At 33.7% G+C, this 14,602-nt stretch overlaps 1 protein-coding gene across 1 annotated transcript in view; it reads right to left on the bottom strand.

The window, feature by feature from the left end:
• Positions 1-2,753: 2,753 nt before the first annotated feature.
• The window catches only part of CCDC172 (coiled-coil domain containing 172), a 19,956-nt gene continuing 8,107 nt past the window's right edge, over positions 2,754-14,602 (bottom strand). The window contains exons 6-8 of the mRNA XM_026850945.1: positions 14,002-14,104; positions 3,641-3,728; positions 2,754-2,786 (exon numbers count right to left, since the gene is read on the bottom strand). Coding sequence (XP_026706746.1) covers positions 2,754-2,786; positions 3,641-3,728; positions 14,002-14,104 — 224 coding nt within the window. The remainder of the gene's footprint in view (positions 2,787-3,640; positions 3,729-14,001; positions 14,105-14,602) is intronic.

Raw genomic sequence — 14,602 nt, 5'->3', positions numbered from 1 at the left:
CTTTCCCTATGCTTTTTTTTTTTTTTTTTTTCCCTCTGGAATAATAAATTTTTCCTTGGGTTATCTTCTCTTTCTCACTTAACTGCTTCAAGTATTTCTATGGCTCTAATTCATCTTCTTTAGTTGTAAAAAGGAACAACTGTTTCCTCTGGCCTCAGAGGTTCTGTTAGATTTTCGTATGCAAGGTATATAATGTATAATCTACCCTTTAAAAAAATATTCTTATTGTGATGTCTGTGAAATAATTTTATTTATAATAACTCTGTGTATATTTTCATGGCAATTTTCATGGTATACATACTGTTCTGTAACATTTATTAAAAATGACAAAAGTTTTGCACTCATCATTTAAGATTACTCATTCTTGGTTTGAGAATTTTAAAGAAAATCACAAAACACAAACTTTTGCTTAATTTTATGTTTGAGTCTTCCAAACAGAAATATTATATTTGTCCCAAATTATATTATTCATAAGACAGCGGTGACAAATGTATTTTTATGCTTGGAAAAATTAGTATGTTTTACACTCGCCCTGCAACAGCTGGTTTAGTCTGGCATTACTTTTTTTTTTTTTTTTTTTTTTTTTTTTTTTTTTTTTTTTTCAGAGCTGTTGAGGGATTTGTTTAGCCCAATAGGATTTGTATTGATTTCTGTTTCACTTTTTTTGGTGAGCTTTATTCTTGCTTTGTTGTTATATTGATTCTGAGAGCTTTAGCCATTTGAGTTATTACAAATTTTGCTATATTTATGCTGTAATTCTACTACAATAATCAAGACCTTAGACATTCACAGCTACTAAAAACAATACACTCCCCAACAAACAAACAACTCCCCCCAGAAAACTGAAGCTGCAACTGGTTTCCTGGAATCTGAAGTATCTTTGAAAAGGGCTTACCATATTTCTTTTCCCCAGATGTTTATTCAGGTGACTTAGGACATTTTATTATTAATTGATAGTTATTGGATATTATTACTCATTCCACTTACATGAAATGAGTATGTGGAATGCTGTTATAAATCAGTGAGTTCTGTTTCATGTCATATCCGAGTATTTAATCTATATGGACCAAACAACTATATAAATATGAGACATTGCAAAAGAGATGCAAGGATTCTTGCAAATAAAAGCAAGTATAAGTGGATAAACATGAATTTAAATTTTTTTTTTTTTCCAGTTGATTAGCCAATACGCTTAACTCCCTTAAAGCAAACTCCCATGAATGAATAAAATGGTCAGGATAAACTCAGCCATCCTAGCGTATCCAAAATTTATATCTGTTTCCAGCAATTAAACACAGAAATGGCACTGTTTTAGCTGTCTGTAGACACTCTGATATGCGACTGTATCATTTTGCAATATGCCCTGTATTTTATCGAAACCCACAAGCAGTAGTTGCTGAACTTTAAAAGAGTCAGATGGTCCAACAGAAGTCAGAGGGACAAAATTGTTTAAAATTAAGCACACCCTAAGAGAATCTCTGTTAGGGAAGAAACAAAAAAAACACTTATAACAACGTCAGCTCCAAGAGCACTGGTTATTAAGAATGATAATTCCAATCCCTTGGAATTATCCTAGTTAACCCAGTGGATCAGAATGCTCTTTGATACTGGTGCTGCAGATCAAACATAGCCAGACTTCAAACTGCAGCTGTGTCCCAAGAGAAAAAAACCTTCTCCATAGTAGGCAGAATTTGGTCGGCTTCCAAAAGTGATTTATTCCTCCCTTCTTAATAAAACATATTTTGCAGTTTTATGTGTAACAGACACCCCTGCACAGCTTGGAGAGCTCTGGGTGTAAAAAACTAGTGAAGAGGAATTATCCACCCCACCCCCAAGGTGGGAAGTGGATTGAAAATTATTTGCACACACAGCTGGATGCGATGAGACGGTGATCACAGAGTGAACAGAGGCTGAGCACAGAATGTTTTTAGTGAATCCTATTGTAAGCACCTGAATCATAAAATCAGTTTCTACTGTGGGGTTGGGAACTGCTGTAGCAGTTACACATCCCACATGCTTGAATGAATAGGGTTCCTCATTCAGTGGCAATTCTTCACTAGTTTTCTAGAAATGCAGACTTTTAATTTAGAATATGGTTTTATCTTTGCTGTCAAGTGCTGAAGCGAGCACTCAGTATTTTATGGGTTGTGGGAGAGGAAGGAAAGACCTCATGCAGTCAAGACAAGCGCTAAGTAACGGACTGGCTTACCATCAATGAAGGCATCTACTGCTCAGTAGATTTGGAAACTATTCTGGATGATCATGCAGAATTGCTGGCGTAGAGCTGTTTCGGAGAGCTTGTTACAGAACTGCATTGCCAAGGTGTAAACTAAATAGCCGCAGCTCCTGTTAAGTATTTCTTGATGGTAATAGTAGTCTTCCTCTCAAATAAGACCACATTTCTACCTTAAAAATAGGAGAGCATTCATTCTAAAAAATAGTACATAGAGAATAGAGCTAGTAATACAGGAACTCAGCTGTATGTGTAGTGGACTATGTGCTGTCCATTCATGGGCCACAAAGAGGAAACTAAAGATGGATAGCTGTTGAACTTGAGGATGAAACACACACACACACACACACACCACTTTTAAATTAATAAAAAATTATTTTAATGAAAAGTAAAGGCAGATAGAAACTGTGGTTTAATTAAACAAAAAAAGTAGAAGCAAAACTGAGAGAACTTGAGTAAAATGGTGTTGAAATGCTCAAAGACTAGCTTCTATGACACTCCATATCATATGCCACATTATTCACTTGTCTGAAGACTTTTTTTGTGATAGATTCTGGAAAAGAGAAATAATTGAATTATAGAAAATGAAATTTAGTGAGTTCAGTGTGTTCTTTACAGAGAAGTTTTTAAAAATTGAACTTTTTTTGGTTGTTTCTGAAGTCTGACAAGCATGATAAAATTAACAGATAAAGTACAAGTAAGTTATATTTCTCCGACAGAAACTTGAAACTGATCATAAAAGTGAGTAATACAAGTTTCCCATGACTGATATTCTGCTCTTGATGCTAGTGGCAGCTGCATCTTCATTCAACTCAATCAGGGGCTCTGAAATAAACTTTTAAAATCCTTTTATTTCCAAAAATGGGTCTTCAAAATAATTTTTCTCTTTGTATTCTTACATAGACTGACTAGGGAGAAATTTGAAGTTAGGATTGACATTTAGAGACAAACCACACTTTACTAAGTTTTTGTAAGGAATTTGTGAATGTACAAAATAAAACATTAAATAAAAGGATGCTATTATCATCCTATTTCTCCGTACTCCCATCTTCTATTTAACTGACAGCTGGATAAAGATTAATTTAGCTACTAAATGCATAATGATTTCCGGATTTCAAGACACTAATAATTAGTCCTAGTCCCCCAAATAGGTCTTTCTTGTGCTACAAATGTATCTTAACATTTTTTTCTGTGCTTCCTTTTTTTTTGTGAGAAATTATATTCCCGGACATTTGGAAATAAAATGCTAAAACAAATGAGTATTGCAGTGAACCTGCAATGCAGGGATGTTTGGCTGTGTATATAGTATAAAAAACTGCTTATCTAAAACCACTGCTAATCATCTTAAATTACACATTTAAAACTAAAATTATCAAACAGTTAAAATACATAATGAAAATAGAATACCATTTGCAGAATTTCAATTTCTGTTCGAAGAGTCTCACAGATACTTTCCCAGTCATCATCTTTGCAGTTTTCCAGTTCTTTCTTGAGCCTGCGTCCAAAACGAAACGAATTTTCAGATCAGAGAACTGTTGCTTGGGTAACTATTTTTTTCATCTTTTCTCCCAATTGTCAGTTTGACTTATGTGAGAAAACCCTCATCGATCTATTCGCATGATCAGGATTTGTTTGCTAATTCTGTAATTGGCAGTTTTATATGCTGCTCTCTGCAATACTGATGGATTTCATTCAGCACTGGCAGTTGTGATAGCAATGTGAGGAACTTCAGAAAATGACATTTTGGGTTTTTATAAAGTATATCTTGACTAAGTACTTTGTTAGACAAATTTCTGAACCATGCTGTTTTCATAAACCGTGAAAGATTTATGGCCTCGTTAGTCATCATTTTCCTTATTTAAACATGTGAATTTGAATGTTGATACTTAGGAAGTACCATATGTTACTGTTCTTACTTTCCCTGGATATCTACTTGCAGCTACTGGTGGAGACAGAATACTGGGTTGGATGGGTCCTCTGCCTGAGCCTGTGCAGTCATTGCTCCATGCCGCTCCACAGACTCCTTTGCTTTTGCTGCTGTTCTCTCCCTGATGCTCCTATTATTCTTCAGTGTTTACTGACTGTTTCCCAACAGTCTCAGCCAGGAATCCTTCAACTTTTCTACAATAAGGACCAATTTTAATACAGCGATTTTTGCATTCAAAAGGTTATTTAGTCCTGCTAAAAGGAGACACCTAAATTTTTGCACATCAGTGACTGTAATGGTTTAAGTCAATACTCAGTAGAGCAAGAGAAATCTATGCCAGAGCTTTTAGTAGTCTGATGAGTACAGAGTGATGAGATTATACTGAGTTTTTCCATGGCTGTCATAAGAAAAGCATAATGAGAAAGCTGAAGTTGCTTACCCTTAATACAGTTTCAATGAATACACTTTCATGTTAATACAGTTTCAGTTAATATAGTTTCAAGTGAATATTCTGGGAGATATAAAGAGACTTAAAAAAAAAAGGAAGAAAAGTATATATTCTGCTTATTAAATATCTAAACTACTGCATCAAAGCAGGACCTTGTTTCTTCTGAAGTTGAAAGAGGGAAGTAGCAACCATTTTTTCTTTTATGTACTGTAATGGGGAATAAATTATTTAACCCTGTTATATCGATGATGCATATCTTTAGCTGTCCTATGGCAGAGAGAGTTTGTTTTCTGCACAAGACAATGGCCTTATTAAAAGGTATAGCTTCATATGAGAGGAATATAGCTTAGTCACTATGTGGCATTAGAATAGTAGCATAAGACTGTACTGTAAGTTATTTTTCCTGTTCCTATGGAAAATGTAAATATCTCACCATCAATATGGAAACTTATCATCTCTGTGTGTTTGTAGTACAAAGGAGCAAATGTCTCCTCCAGGAATATTTCTCCTGCATTCCTAATACATACAAGTGCTCAAAAAAATTTTGAACTACACTTTAAGAAATTAAATATACATTGTACTGTACTACATTTTCATTGAGAGAAGTTCATTTCTAGGTCTAAGATCAGTTTCTGATCTTGATTAAATCAGCTTAACTTCATTGCATTGACTCATTTTTTTTCCTTATGTTCTCTGTTAGTGTGATGTAAGAACCCTATTTTAAGACAAACAAAAACCCTACTTTGCCTAATTTACTTTAGGAAAAGACAGAGTCTGTTAATGTCAGAAAAAATGCTCTCTCATTGTCTTCCACATTGTAAAATTGATGCATAGTCTGTTTGCTAGTTGTCAGCTAAGAGCGATACCATTCCATGTTAGGTGTACACTAAGGATAGAACAACCAGATGATAAGCAGTAAGAGTTGCTTATCTGTGTCTTGGGATTGTGAATTAATTCCTGTTGATGATGTGCTTTCCAATTGTAATATTTTGCATGTGGATTTTAAAATTTTATTTAAAATATTTTATAAAACTTTTAAATGTGGTGAGAGCACAACTCCTTACATAGAATGGGGTAGTGGTGATAAAAGACAATAGTTCAAATATGGTGTTTTATTTTTACGTTAATCAATTGATTCTGCTTTCAGGTCTTCCTTTTTTCTTATTTAGAAGCTAGATAATTACAGTATATGCTAGGAATATTATACTCACAAAACAAGGGCTGTCTGTTGGGTTATAGTCTACACAATTAATGCATTGGGGACGCCTGAGTTATTGAATAAATGATGAAGTTTTACCAGAAGGAATGTGAGGCAATAGAACTATTCAAAAAAATGCTTAACCTGGAAGCAGATTTAGTTTTTTCATTTTACATTTAAGATAAGCAGGATATTCATATTCATCTTTCCACTATCAGATTGAATGTGCAAACCAATTATTCATGAAGCTACACCATCTAGATGGAGGGCAGGTTTTCTGCACCTTTGGAAATTGAAAGAGATGTACCTTTTGCCAGAACAAGAATTAATACGACAATTATATTCTCGTTATGACTATGATAAAAAGCAAATCTCCTAAAAAAAAAAAAAATAAATTCTGACAAATCACATTAATATTTGGCCCTCCATGTCCTTTGTTTTATTTTTAGCATTTTGGTCTCTTTGATGACAATAAAAATTTTTTTTTTTTTTTTTTTAAAAGATCATTGCACTGGACTAACAGTGTATTGGCAAATTACAGCATCACAGGTAATGGGCTCTAATGAACAGCTGGAGTTGAAGTGCCGTATTTGTGAAAGAAGGTTTGACTATTCCTTTGAAAAACATTCAAGATAAATAGCAATAGCAAAGCCTAGCCTTAAATCAAGTAGGTGGGACAACAGCATCAGCATTTTTTGGATGCTAGCTTGCCCTACACTGAGCTTTGCTATCAGTGGTCCATTTTCCATTACTCTCGAATGCCAGAAGTGACAAAGAGATGAAGAAGGAGGAGATCACTGAAGATGATCGATTTTGCAGCTTTGAAATGAGCAGAGCTATTAAATGTCATTGGCATTTGTGGTTGATACACACTATTCTTGAGTTTCAGCTGTATATGCAGAAGGCAAATAGGAAAAATAATTGTGAAATCAATACACACTGATATTATGAATTGAACTATGATGAAAATAATGTTATTGTCAAACAGGTTTCTCTGAAAATCATCCACAGATTCAAAGTACTGGATCAAGACTTCAGTAGCCAGAACTTGTATTCCAAGAATAATTTTATGTAAAGAGGTCTCAAAGAAGAAATAGTTTGTGTAGAAGGCAGGGGGAATATGTGGTTTTAGACCCTTTTTTTCTAAGTGAGGATGAAAGAACCTACCTGGTTATTGTTGGAGTTGCAGAAGGAACAGGCTGTCCCTTAGTTATGGTTTGCTGAGACAAGTAAAACATTTTTTTCTTATTTTCCTTCTTGTCTTTGCCTTGATTATGACCACTATTTTGTTTTTCAACCATAAATACAAGGGAAAACATTAGAGTCTATCATAAAATGGAATTGCTTGACACTGCTATATGAGGCATAGAATTTATGGTACAAAATGAAGTTCCCTAAGAAGTTACATATAAACTTGAGAGTATGTATGTTGATTTTCCTGAATTTTATCATAAAGGTCAGGAGAAACATTTATCAAGTTTTAAGACTTTATTGAGACTGAAGAAAGTATAGAGGACTTTGGTTTATTGTCTCAAGCCAAAGGAGAGCTAACGCATTGAGGTCATTCAGTCTCAGCTCAGTACTGGGACTAAATTAATGTGTATATTTCTACAGTGAGAGCAAGATTTTGCTGAGTATTTACAATTTGCTGACACTACTAAACAGAAAATGCTATTGATACAGCTGAAGAAGTCAATAAATTTCAGACTATTATCAATTGATTGAGGAAGGGAGAAAATGAGTCCTAAATGGAATTCAGTATCTCAAAACATAAATTCAGGCACTTGAGTTGAACAAATAAATTACAAAAGTATGTGCTTGATGGAGCAGAAATAGAATAAAAATTAAGAAGGTGATGTAGTAGTAATAATAAAGGCTCACAATAAGATGAAACATGAAAGTGAACAGGGTACTGTGCTACATAACAGTGGGAATTAAATGTATATTAAAATAAATAGAAATACCTTAGGTATAATAAGAAAATTTCAGCTTTTACTGTTCTGGATCAAATGCTGATTGTAAAATACATAATTATAATTGATTAAAGCTTGTATTTTGTGCATGCTATCAGGCAACTATTTATAAAAGTTGTTATAGGTCTTGAAAAGTGTGGTTTGTTTTTCTGTTTTTTAAAATTTATATTCCCCAAATACATGAAACATCTCAAGCAGTCTTGAAGGAATATCTTATTATAGATGAATAAATGTAGAAATTTAAGGCACACTAAATTAAAGTGCACACTTAGGATGAGATTTGCTTTTGTGCAGACAGCAAACCAAAGTTATATGGATTACTTTCCATAGGAACTGTAAGAACAAGTTACACAGGAAAGGAAAAATGTACAAACATCAAAGATGTCGGTGAAATGTGTTTCTAGGGGTCAATAAGATTTCTATTGAAAGGGAGGGAAAATGAATATGGGTCAATGACCTTTCTAGTTCAAATATCTTGATTTTTCTATTATACAGGGAAAATTATATCTCAATATGGACATATTAATACAGCTACCCTGTTGCTGAAATTAGTATCTCTATAATTCACTGCTTTGCTTCATGTGAACTATATAATTTTCTCAGAGCTAGAAAGGATTTAGAGTTATCCTTATTTCCTTCTGCATTATGGGCTGCTCTTCATTCTCTCTTCATCTTTTAGGTTGAATGCATCTTTCTTGAAAAGGAGGTGAGAGATTTGTACACAGTGTTTTCTGTTGGAAATATTTCTTGCTTTTACCTTTTCCACAGCTATATTGACTTTTGATGTTTATAGTTGCTTTTTAATTACGTAGTCTGCTCAGGCCTTTCTTCTCCTTTACTTCCAGGTACCTGTTATTGAAGTCCTTAGTTGTGTATAAGTACATAAACTTGCACTGTATATGATTATATTCCTCCTCTTTTTTAGCAACTCCAGACTAAAAGATCTAGAGTTTTTCAATTGTTTTACACTATTGTCTTAAAACACTTTCTATTCTGAAGTAATTATTTAAAACATTAAGCAAGAACAGCTGTGACTGTAACTACCTTCTTCCAGCCCCCAAATTTCTTTTTTTCAGATTTATTACTGTTGTTACTATTACTCATTTCCTTACTCAAAATTTTTAATAGGTCTTCCCCAGGTTAACTAGTAGTTTCCCATGTGAGATAACATCAAATACTTTACTAATGTCTGGATGGATGGCATTTGTATTTTCTTTATCTAACCAATTGGTTGTTTTACCAAAGAAAGATTATCATTAGTTGGATTTGATCTATTTCTTGTAAATCTATACTGCAATTTATAATGGAAACCTATTTTAACATAATTCAAACTATAACAGCTCCACTAGGCACTGCTATTAAAAAGAAAAGCTTAAAAAGTCGATGAGGAGATTGTCATTAAAAAACTCATTTTGAACCACATATATCACTCCAGAGACTGATAGCTGTTGATTATAAAATTTAACATAAAATTAAATTGCAAATGCTATTTTTTTTAAAACCACAGAACCATGCATGGCCTTAGGCAGACTGCTGTTAGCAAGAAACATTTGTTCAGCTCTAATGAACATATTTGCTGTATGATTTGTATGAAAGAAAGCATTGGTTTTTCCTTCCTAATTTTGATAATGGAGCATCTTTTTCTGTATTATGAAATATAAGAAGCAATAGTATATTTACAAAGTAAGGTGACTATGCATTTCCCCTTTGTTACTGATTTTCTAAAGTAGAACAGAAATATAGGTTTCAAAGAAACATTTTTTTATAAGTCTAAATTTAAAATAGTGTGAAAATATTTTAGGTAGAAACCGTCTGTTCTTAGTCTAAGTAAACTTTAATTAAAATTATTTCTAGGTTGCTTTACATGAGGCAGCACAAATTAAAAATTAAAATGTAAAAGAAAATAAATAATTAATATAGTAAGTAATTATAATGAATATAATACTGACATGACATAGCTAGGAATTTACTGGTATCAGTCTCTGCTGGACTCTGTTTTGTTCCACTTAAGTGATGCTACTTGCTACCTGCCAGGGAAATATGACTCGAGAGCTGATGCCAACATTCTTTCCTGCTGTTTTGTGTTTGGGGTTGGCATTGGCAGAATAGATGATTAAAATAAGGCTTTTGATTTTAATTGCAGATCTTTTTCTGGAAAAAACCCTCTCTTTTCTTAAATATTCCTCTGAATTACGTACCTGTATCATGAGACCTACAATTTCCAGTGTGTCTACTTTAAGGAAGACTATAGAGTGTCTTATCAATAATTATATCTGTGCTTAACATTCAAATTTTGGTTAGCTTTTTCCTGTATCTGCTGTGTATTAGAACAAGCCTATAACTGCAGCACCAACAGCTGTTGGAATTACTGGTGTGTGCTTCTCATGACCTTTTGTAATTCTTTGATGGATTTGGGAGAAATTTTATGAAACTGCAGACATCGTATAGGGCATTTTTCTCAGATCAAAGATGAATTGCTGTAATTTGAATTAGCTGGCTACACTCTTCAGCTGAAATGCAATTTACTTTAAGATATATACTTAATTGTAATGAAGATTCTTGCCTTGCCAGCTACTTTTGATATTGATTTTTAAGCTGGGACTAGGTATGTGATACAATAACAGACTTACAGGGTGATCTGGGAGCTACATATATCAGGTTATTGATGCTGACTGTCTCTCACATTTGTTCTAAGGAAGCATTAAAAACATTGGCATTTTTACCATTTAAAGAATGGTGTAGTTTAAAAAAAAAAAAAAAAAAAAAAAAAAAAATCAAATTTTGTTCTTATTTCATAGAAAAAAAAATATAAAATATATAATTGTGTCAAAATATTCTTCTCTTTACTGAAAATAATATTTATAAAAACTAAAATTCTACTCTTGCAATAGATTCCTTATGGGGAAAAAACCCATATTGTTAGGATAAAAGGGTTGTTTCTGAAATAGAGTAGGTTCAATCGCATTGATTTTAACATGACTAAAACTGATTCCTATGAAGATACATGCTAGTATATGCAAGATTGCTTTAATTGGCACTTTGGCTGCAAAAGGTCCCTTGCAAGTGCCAAAGGTGTATCTTGACTGTCAGGACCTGGTTCACCCCAGGTGGCTGGTACTTTAGTTTTTCTAACTGACACTGCATGAATTCTTCTTTATTCTCAGATTCCTTTCAGAGGGCACCCACAGGAGTGGACAAGATAGTTCGCTCAAGGATCTGTTCCAGAGAGAATATTGTCATGGACTCCATCAGCATGTGTTCTGCTGCAGCAGCCGTGGTCCCTCAAACACTTTTGTGGCACATCATAGGGCATGCAACGCACATGCTAGGTATTGTCATTTTGAACCAACACTCTGCTGTGCTGGACATAACTCCTTTAATTATTTCATGCATTTTGAAAGGAAAATATATGTGTATACAGGACACTATATCTTAATGTCACAGAGACACTACAAAGGGACCAGAGCAGATATGATCTCTTCAACTGCTAGGCAGTGTGGAGGTGACTGGTTTGTTGCAGATAATGCTGCCTCTGAGCAGTGTAGACACAAGCCAGTGCTTATGTGTTGATCTATGGGCTGTGGAATCCACAGTGATAATTGGTTCATTGGATAATTCAGACTGGAATAAAAGTCAGGAGGTCATCTAGCCCCATGTCCTTCTCAAAGTAGGGTCAGCTACAAGGTCAGACCAAGTTACTCAGGGCTTTATCCAGTCAAGTCTGAAAACCTTCAAGGATGAAAACTATGCAACCTCTCTGGGCAACCTTTTCCTTTGCTATACTGTCCTCATGATAACAAGGTTTTTCCTTAAATTCATTCTAAACCACTCTTATTTCAACTTCTGCTTTTTGCCTTTTGTTCTTTTGCTATGCAGCATTGTGCAGATCCTGGCTCCATCTTCCTTATGACCTCCTTGTAGGTACTGAAGGGTAAGCAGATACATCCAGGAGGACTATTTATATACTTCACTGGTTATAGCACATAATACTTAAAAATCCCTTTCATTCTCTTAATTCAGTAGTCCAAACTAAGAAGTGATGAGTAAGTTTTTGGGAAAAAAAAGAAAAAAAATAAATAAATAAAAAAAAAAAGAAATAAAAGAATTGCTAGTCTTATGAATCTGCTAAGATTTAGGATAATTCTAAACAGCACAGCACTATGACACGCAGAAGTAGACCAATGAGGACCACCTGCTTGGCTCTACTGAAAAGCAGAATCTATTAGTGCTGACATGGAAGTACAGTAACACAGCTATGTTGCTTCTGGCATCTGAGTTAACTTATTTGGGTCTATCTCTCTCTCTAAAGCACTGAGCTTTTTGGATCAAAAGCAAGTGCAAAATAAAAGTATGATTTAGGTAAATCTGTCCTAGATTTTGTCCAGCATATGAAAAGAAAAAAATATTTCACTGTAAAATTTCTTCAATGTATTATTACACATCAAGGAGTGCTTGCTTTTTTGTGATAGTAGTAATAGCAGTAGAAGCACTTTGTATTTTGTACTATGTGCAATTATTAAATAATGTAAGCTTATCTTGACCATAAAATGAGACATGTTATGAAATAAAAAAAATCTCATCATCCTTCTAGCTTTGGTTATATATGACACTTGCTAGCTTTGTAGCTATGAGAATTTAATGTTTTATCCACTTTTGTGTTTTCCACTCAGATAAAACCAAAGTATCTTTCCACAGAGCTGAGTTAATTTCACTATGCAGAAAGACAGACATACATGGGTTTGAATTATTTGCCTAGGATCTCATAGCAATCAGTGGTAGAACTGAGGATTAGTAATATAATGTTTGCTACTTCTGTACCTCATACACAGGAAACCTGTTACAGAAAACTAATTACACCAGTTTGGGTATTAAGTGGAATCATGGCAGTAAACTACTCCAAGGGAAGTATGTTATTTAGAAAGAAGCTGACAACCTCATGATTCACAAAACCTAATATATCACAATGAAATGAATAATGTAAAGAAGTGAATTATAACATGCTGTTTTACAGGATTGCTGCTGTTATTATTATTTACACTGTCTTCTATGTATATGTTGAATGCAAAGTTTTTGCTACTGTATGCAGATTTGTGAGCTAATTAATTTTTATGCTGAGGGAATTTTGGCCATGTCTCAACACCATGTAAAAGGTTGAAGAGCGTTAGTAACAGGGCTGATACATAATTTTCTTTCAAAACCTGATATTCAGCAAAAAATGGGCCATCACAAAATTCTCTTTCAGAAAAATGCTCAGGATTCTCTACAAAATTTTATTTTTCTATGGAAAGTTTAACAAAAATATACTGTATTTATTTTTGTCAAAACCTCAGGAATGTATAGGAAGAAAAATGTGATGTAACAAAAGTTGTGTTTTCCCTGACAACTTCTGTTAGAAAATATTTTGGACCAGCTTTTCTAGGAGTTAATTTGCATTGTTAAATATTAAATATTTTTAAATATCCATAGGCACTTTCATCTAGAACACCATAAAATAGGAAAAAGATGCTTAATTCTGTGATATGGGGCTTTCTTCATTGGAAGATTTTTGTTGAAAGTATTACATTATTTTCTGCATAGTGAAAATGTAAATGTCACATTTAAACAAACTGACAAGAAATGAGTCATTACCACTCAGTTCCTGTGAAGCAGTATTCACTATTAAGAAAGAATGTGCAAGGCCTTCTGGCTTGGTTAAATCTTCAAAATTTTGTTTTAAACTAGCTTAATTAGAAGAGAAACTAGACCTGATGGTACAGATCATAGAGAAAATAAATCCACATTTAGTAGGTTCAATACAAGGCCCACCTGGCCCAAGGAGGTTATTGAGGCCAATCCACTCCATCTCAGTGGGGCTCTGGGGAAGGCTGTACAGCCACTCAGCAGAAGCACATATGGCATTGGGCAGTTCAGCAGTACTCTGTGTACTGCTGAAATTTTTATGAAAACTTAAGAACTGGCCTTCCACTTAAGGAGCAGTCTTTTGATCTTCCTCCAAATTTGACTGACTTCCTTGCAAACATTCAGTTTTTGGTTCATTGGAGTATGCATATAAGGGTGAAAGGCTGTTATAAACAACAAGAATTCAAGTAATAAAAATGAATGATTCTTCTGATTTCAAAGGAATATTGTACAAGAAAGGTAAAATAGTCGTTGCTACCAGGACTGGTCTGCAGGTACAGACCTGAAATTAAATTTAAGAACTTATTAACATGACACTCTTACCTTAAACATTCAGGATCAGTCTGAGGTTTTTCAGTGACTTGGAGTTTTTCTGCTTCTAAATCTTTTGTCCTTTTTTCAGCCTCCCTGATTACTTTCTCAAGGTCTAAACATAAAATATCAATTACCTTAGAAATATATAGCAATCACCCATATTCAAAGACTTCCTACATTTTCTAAATTTATCTTTTCTAATATTTTTCCCTGAAACTGTTTGTAGCATCAAGATATCTGAGTAAAGAACATGAATTGTTTTATTATTCTAATTGCTATGCATACTGCAAACTTATAGAAAATTTTGGTTTCCCAAACAATTTATGACCATATTTATGGCCTGTCTTTCTTAGCTCTCTAACTTTAACACATTATTTTCACATTTGTAAAAAAGTTACTAAACCACTTCTAGAATACATTTTTTAATCCAAATTTCAAAATCATTCCTATTGCTTGTGATTACCCTTCACACAGAACATTTCTTGGTTCCCTCGATCTCTTTTTGATTTTTACTTTTATAGGGTTTCCTGTGTATTTGACACATTCATCCCAGCATTGTGTGTAGACTTCTTTTTTTTTTTTTTTTTTTTATAAATGCAGTATATTTACT

Source organism: Athene cunicularia (assembly GCF_003259725.1).
Source record: "Athene cunicularia isolate RWA chromosome 6 unlocalized genomic scaffold, athCun1 chr6_part1, whole genome shotgun sequence".
NCBI classification, from domain to species: Eukaryota; Metazoa; Chordata; class Aves; order Strigiformes; family Strigidae; genus Athene; species Athene cunicularia.
The sequence above is the reverse complement of the archived record's forward strand: the minus strand, read 5'-3'. Positions and strand labels throughout refer to the sequence as shown.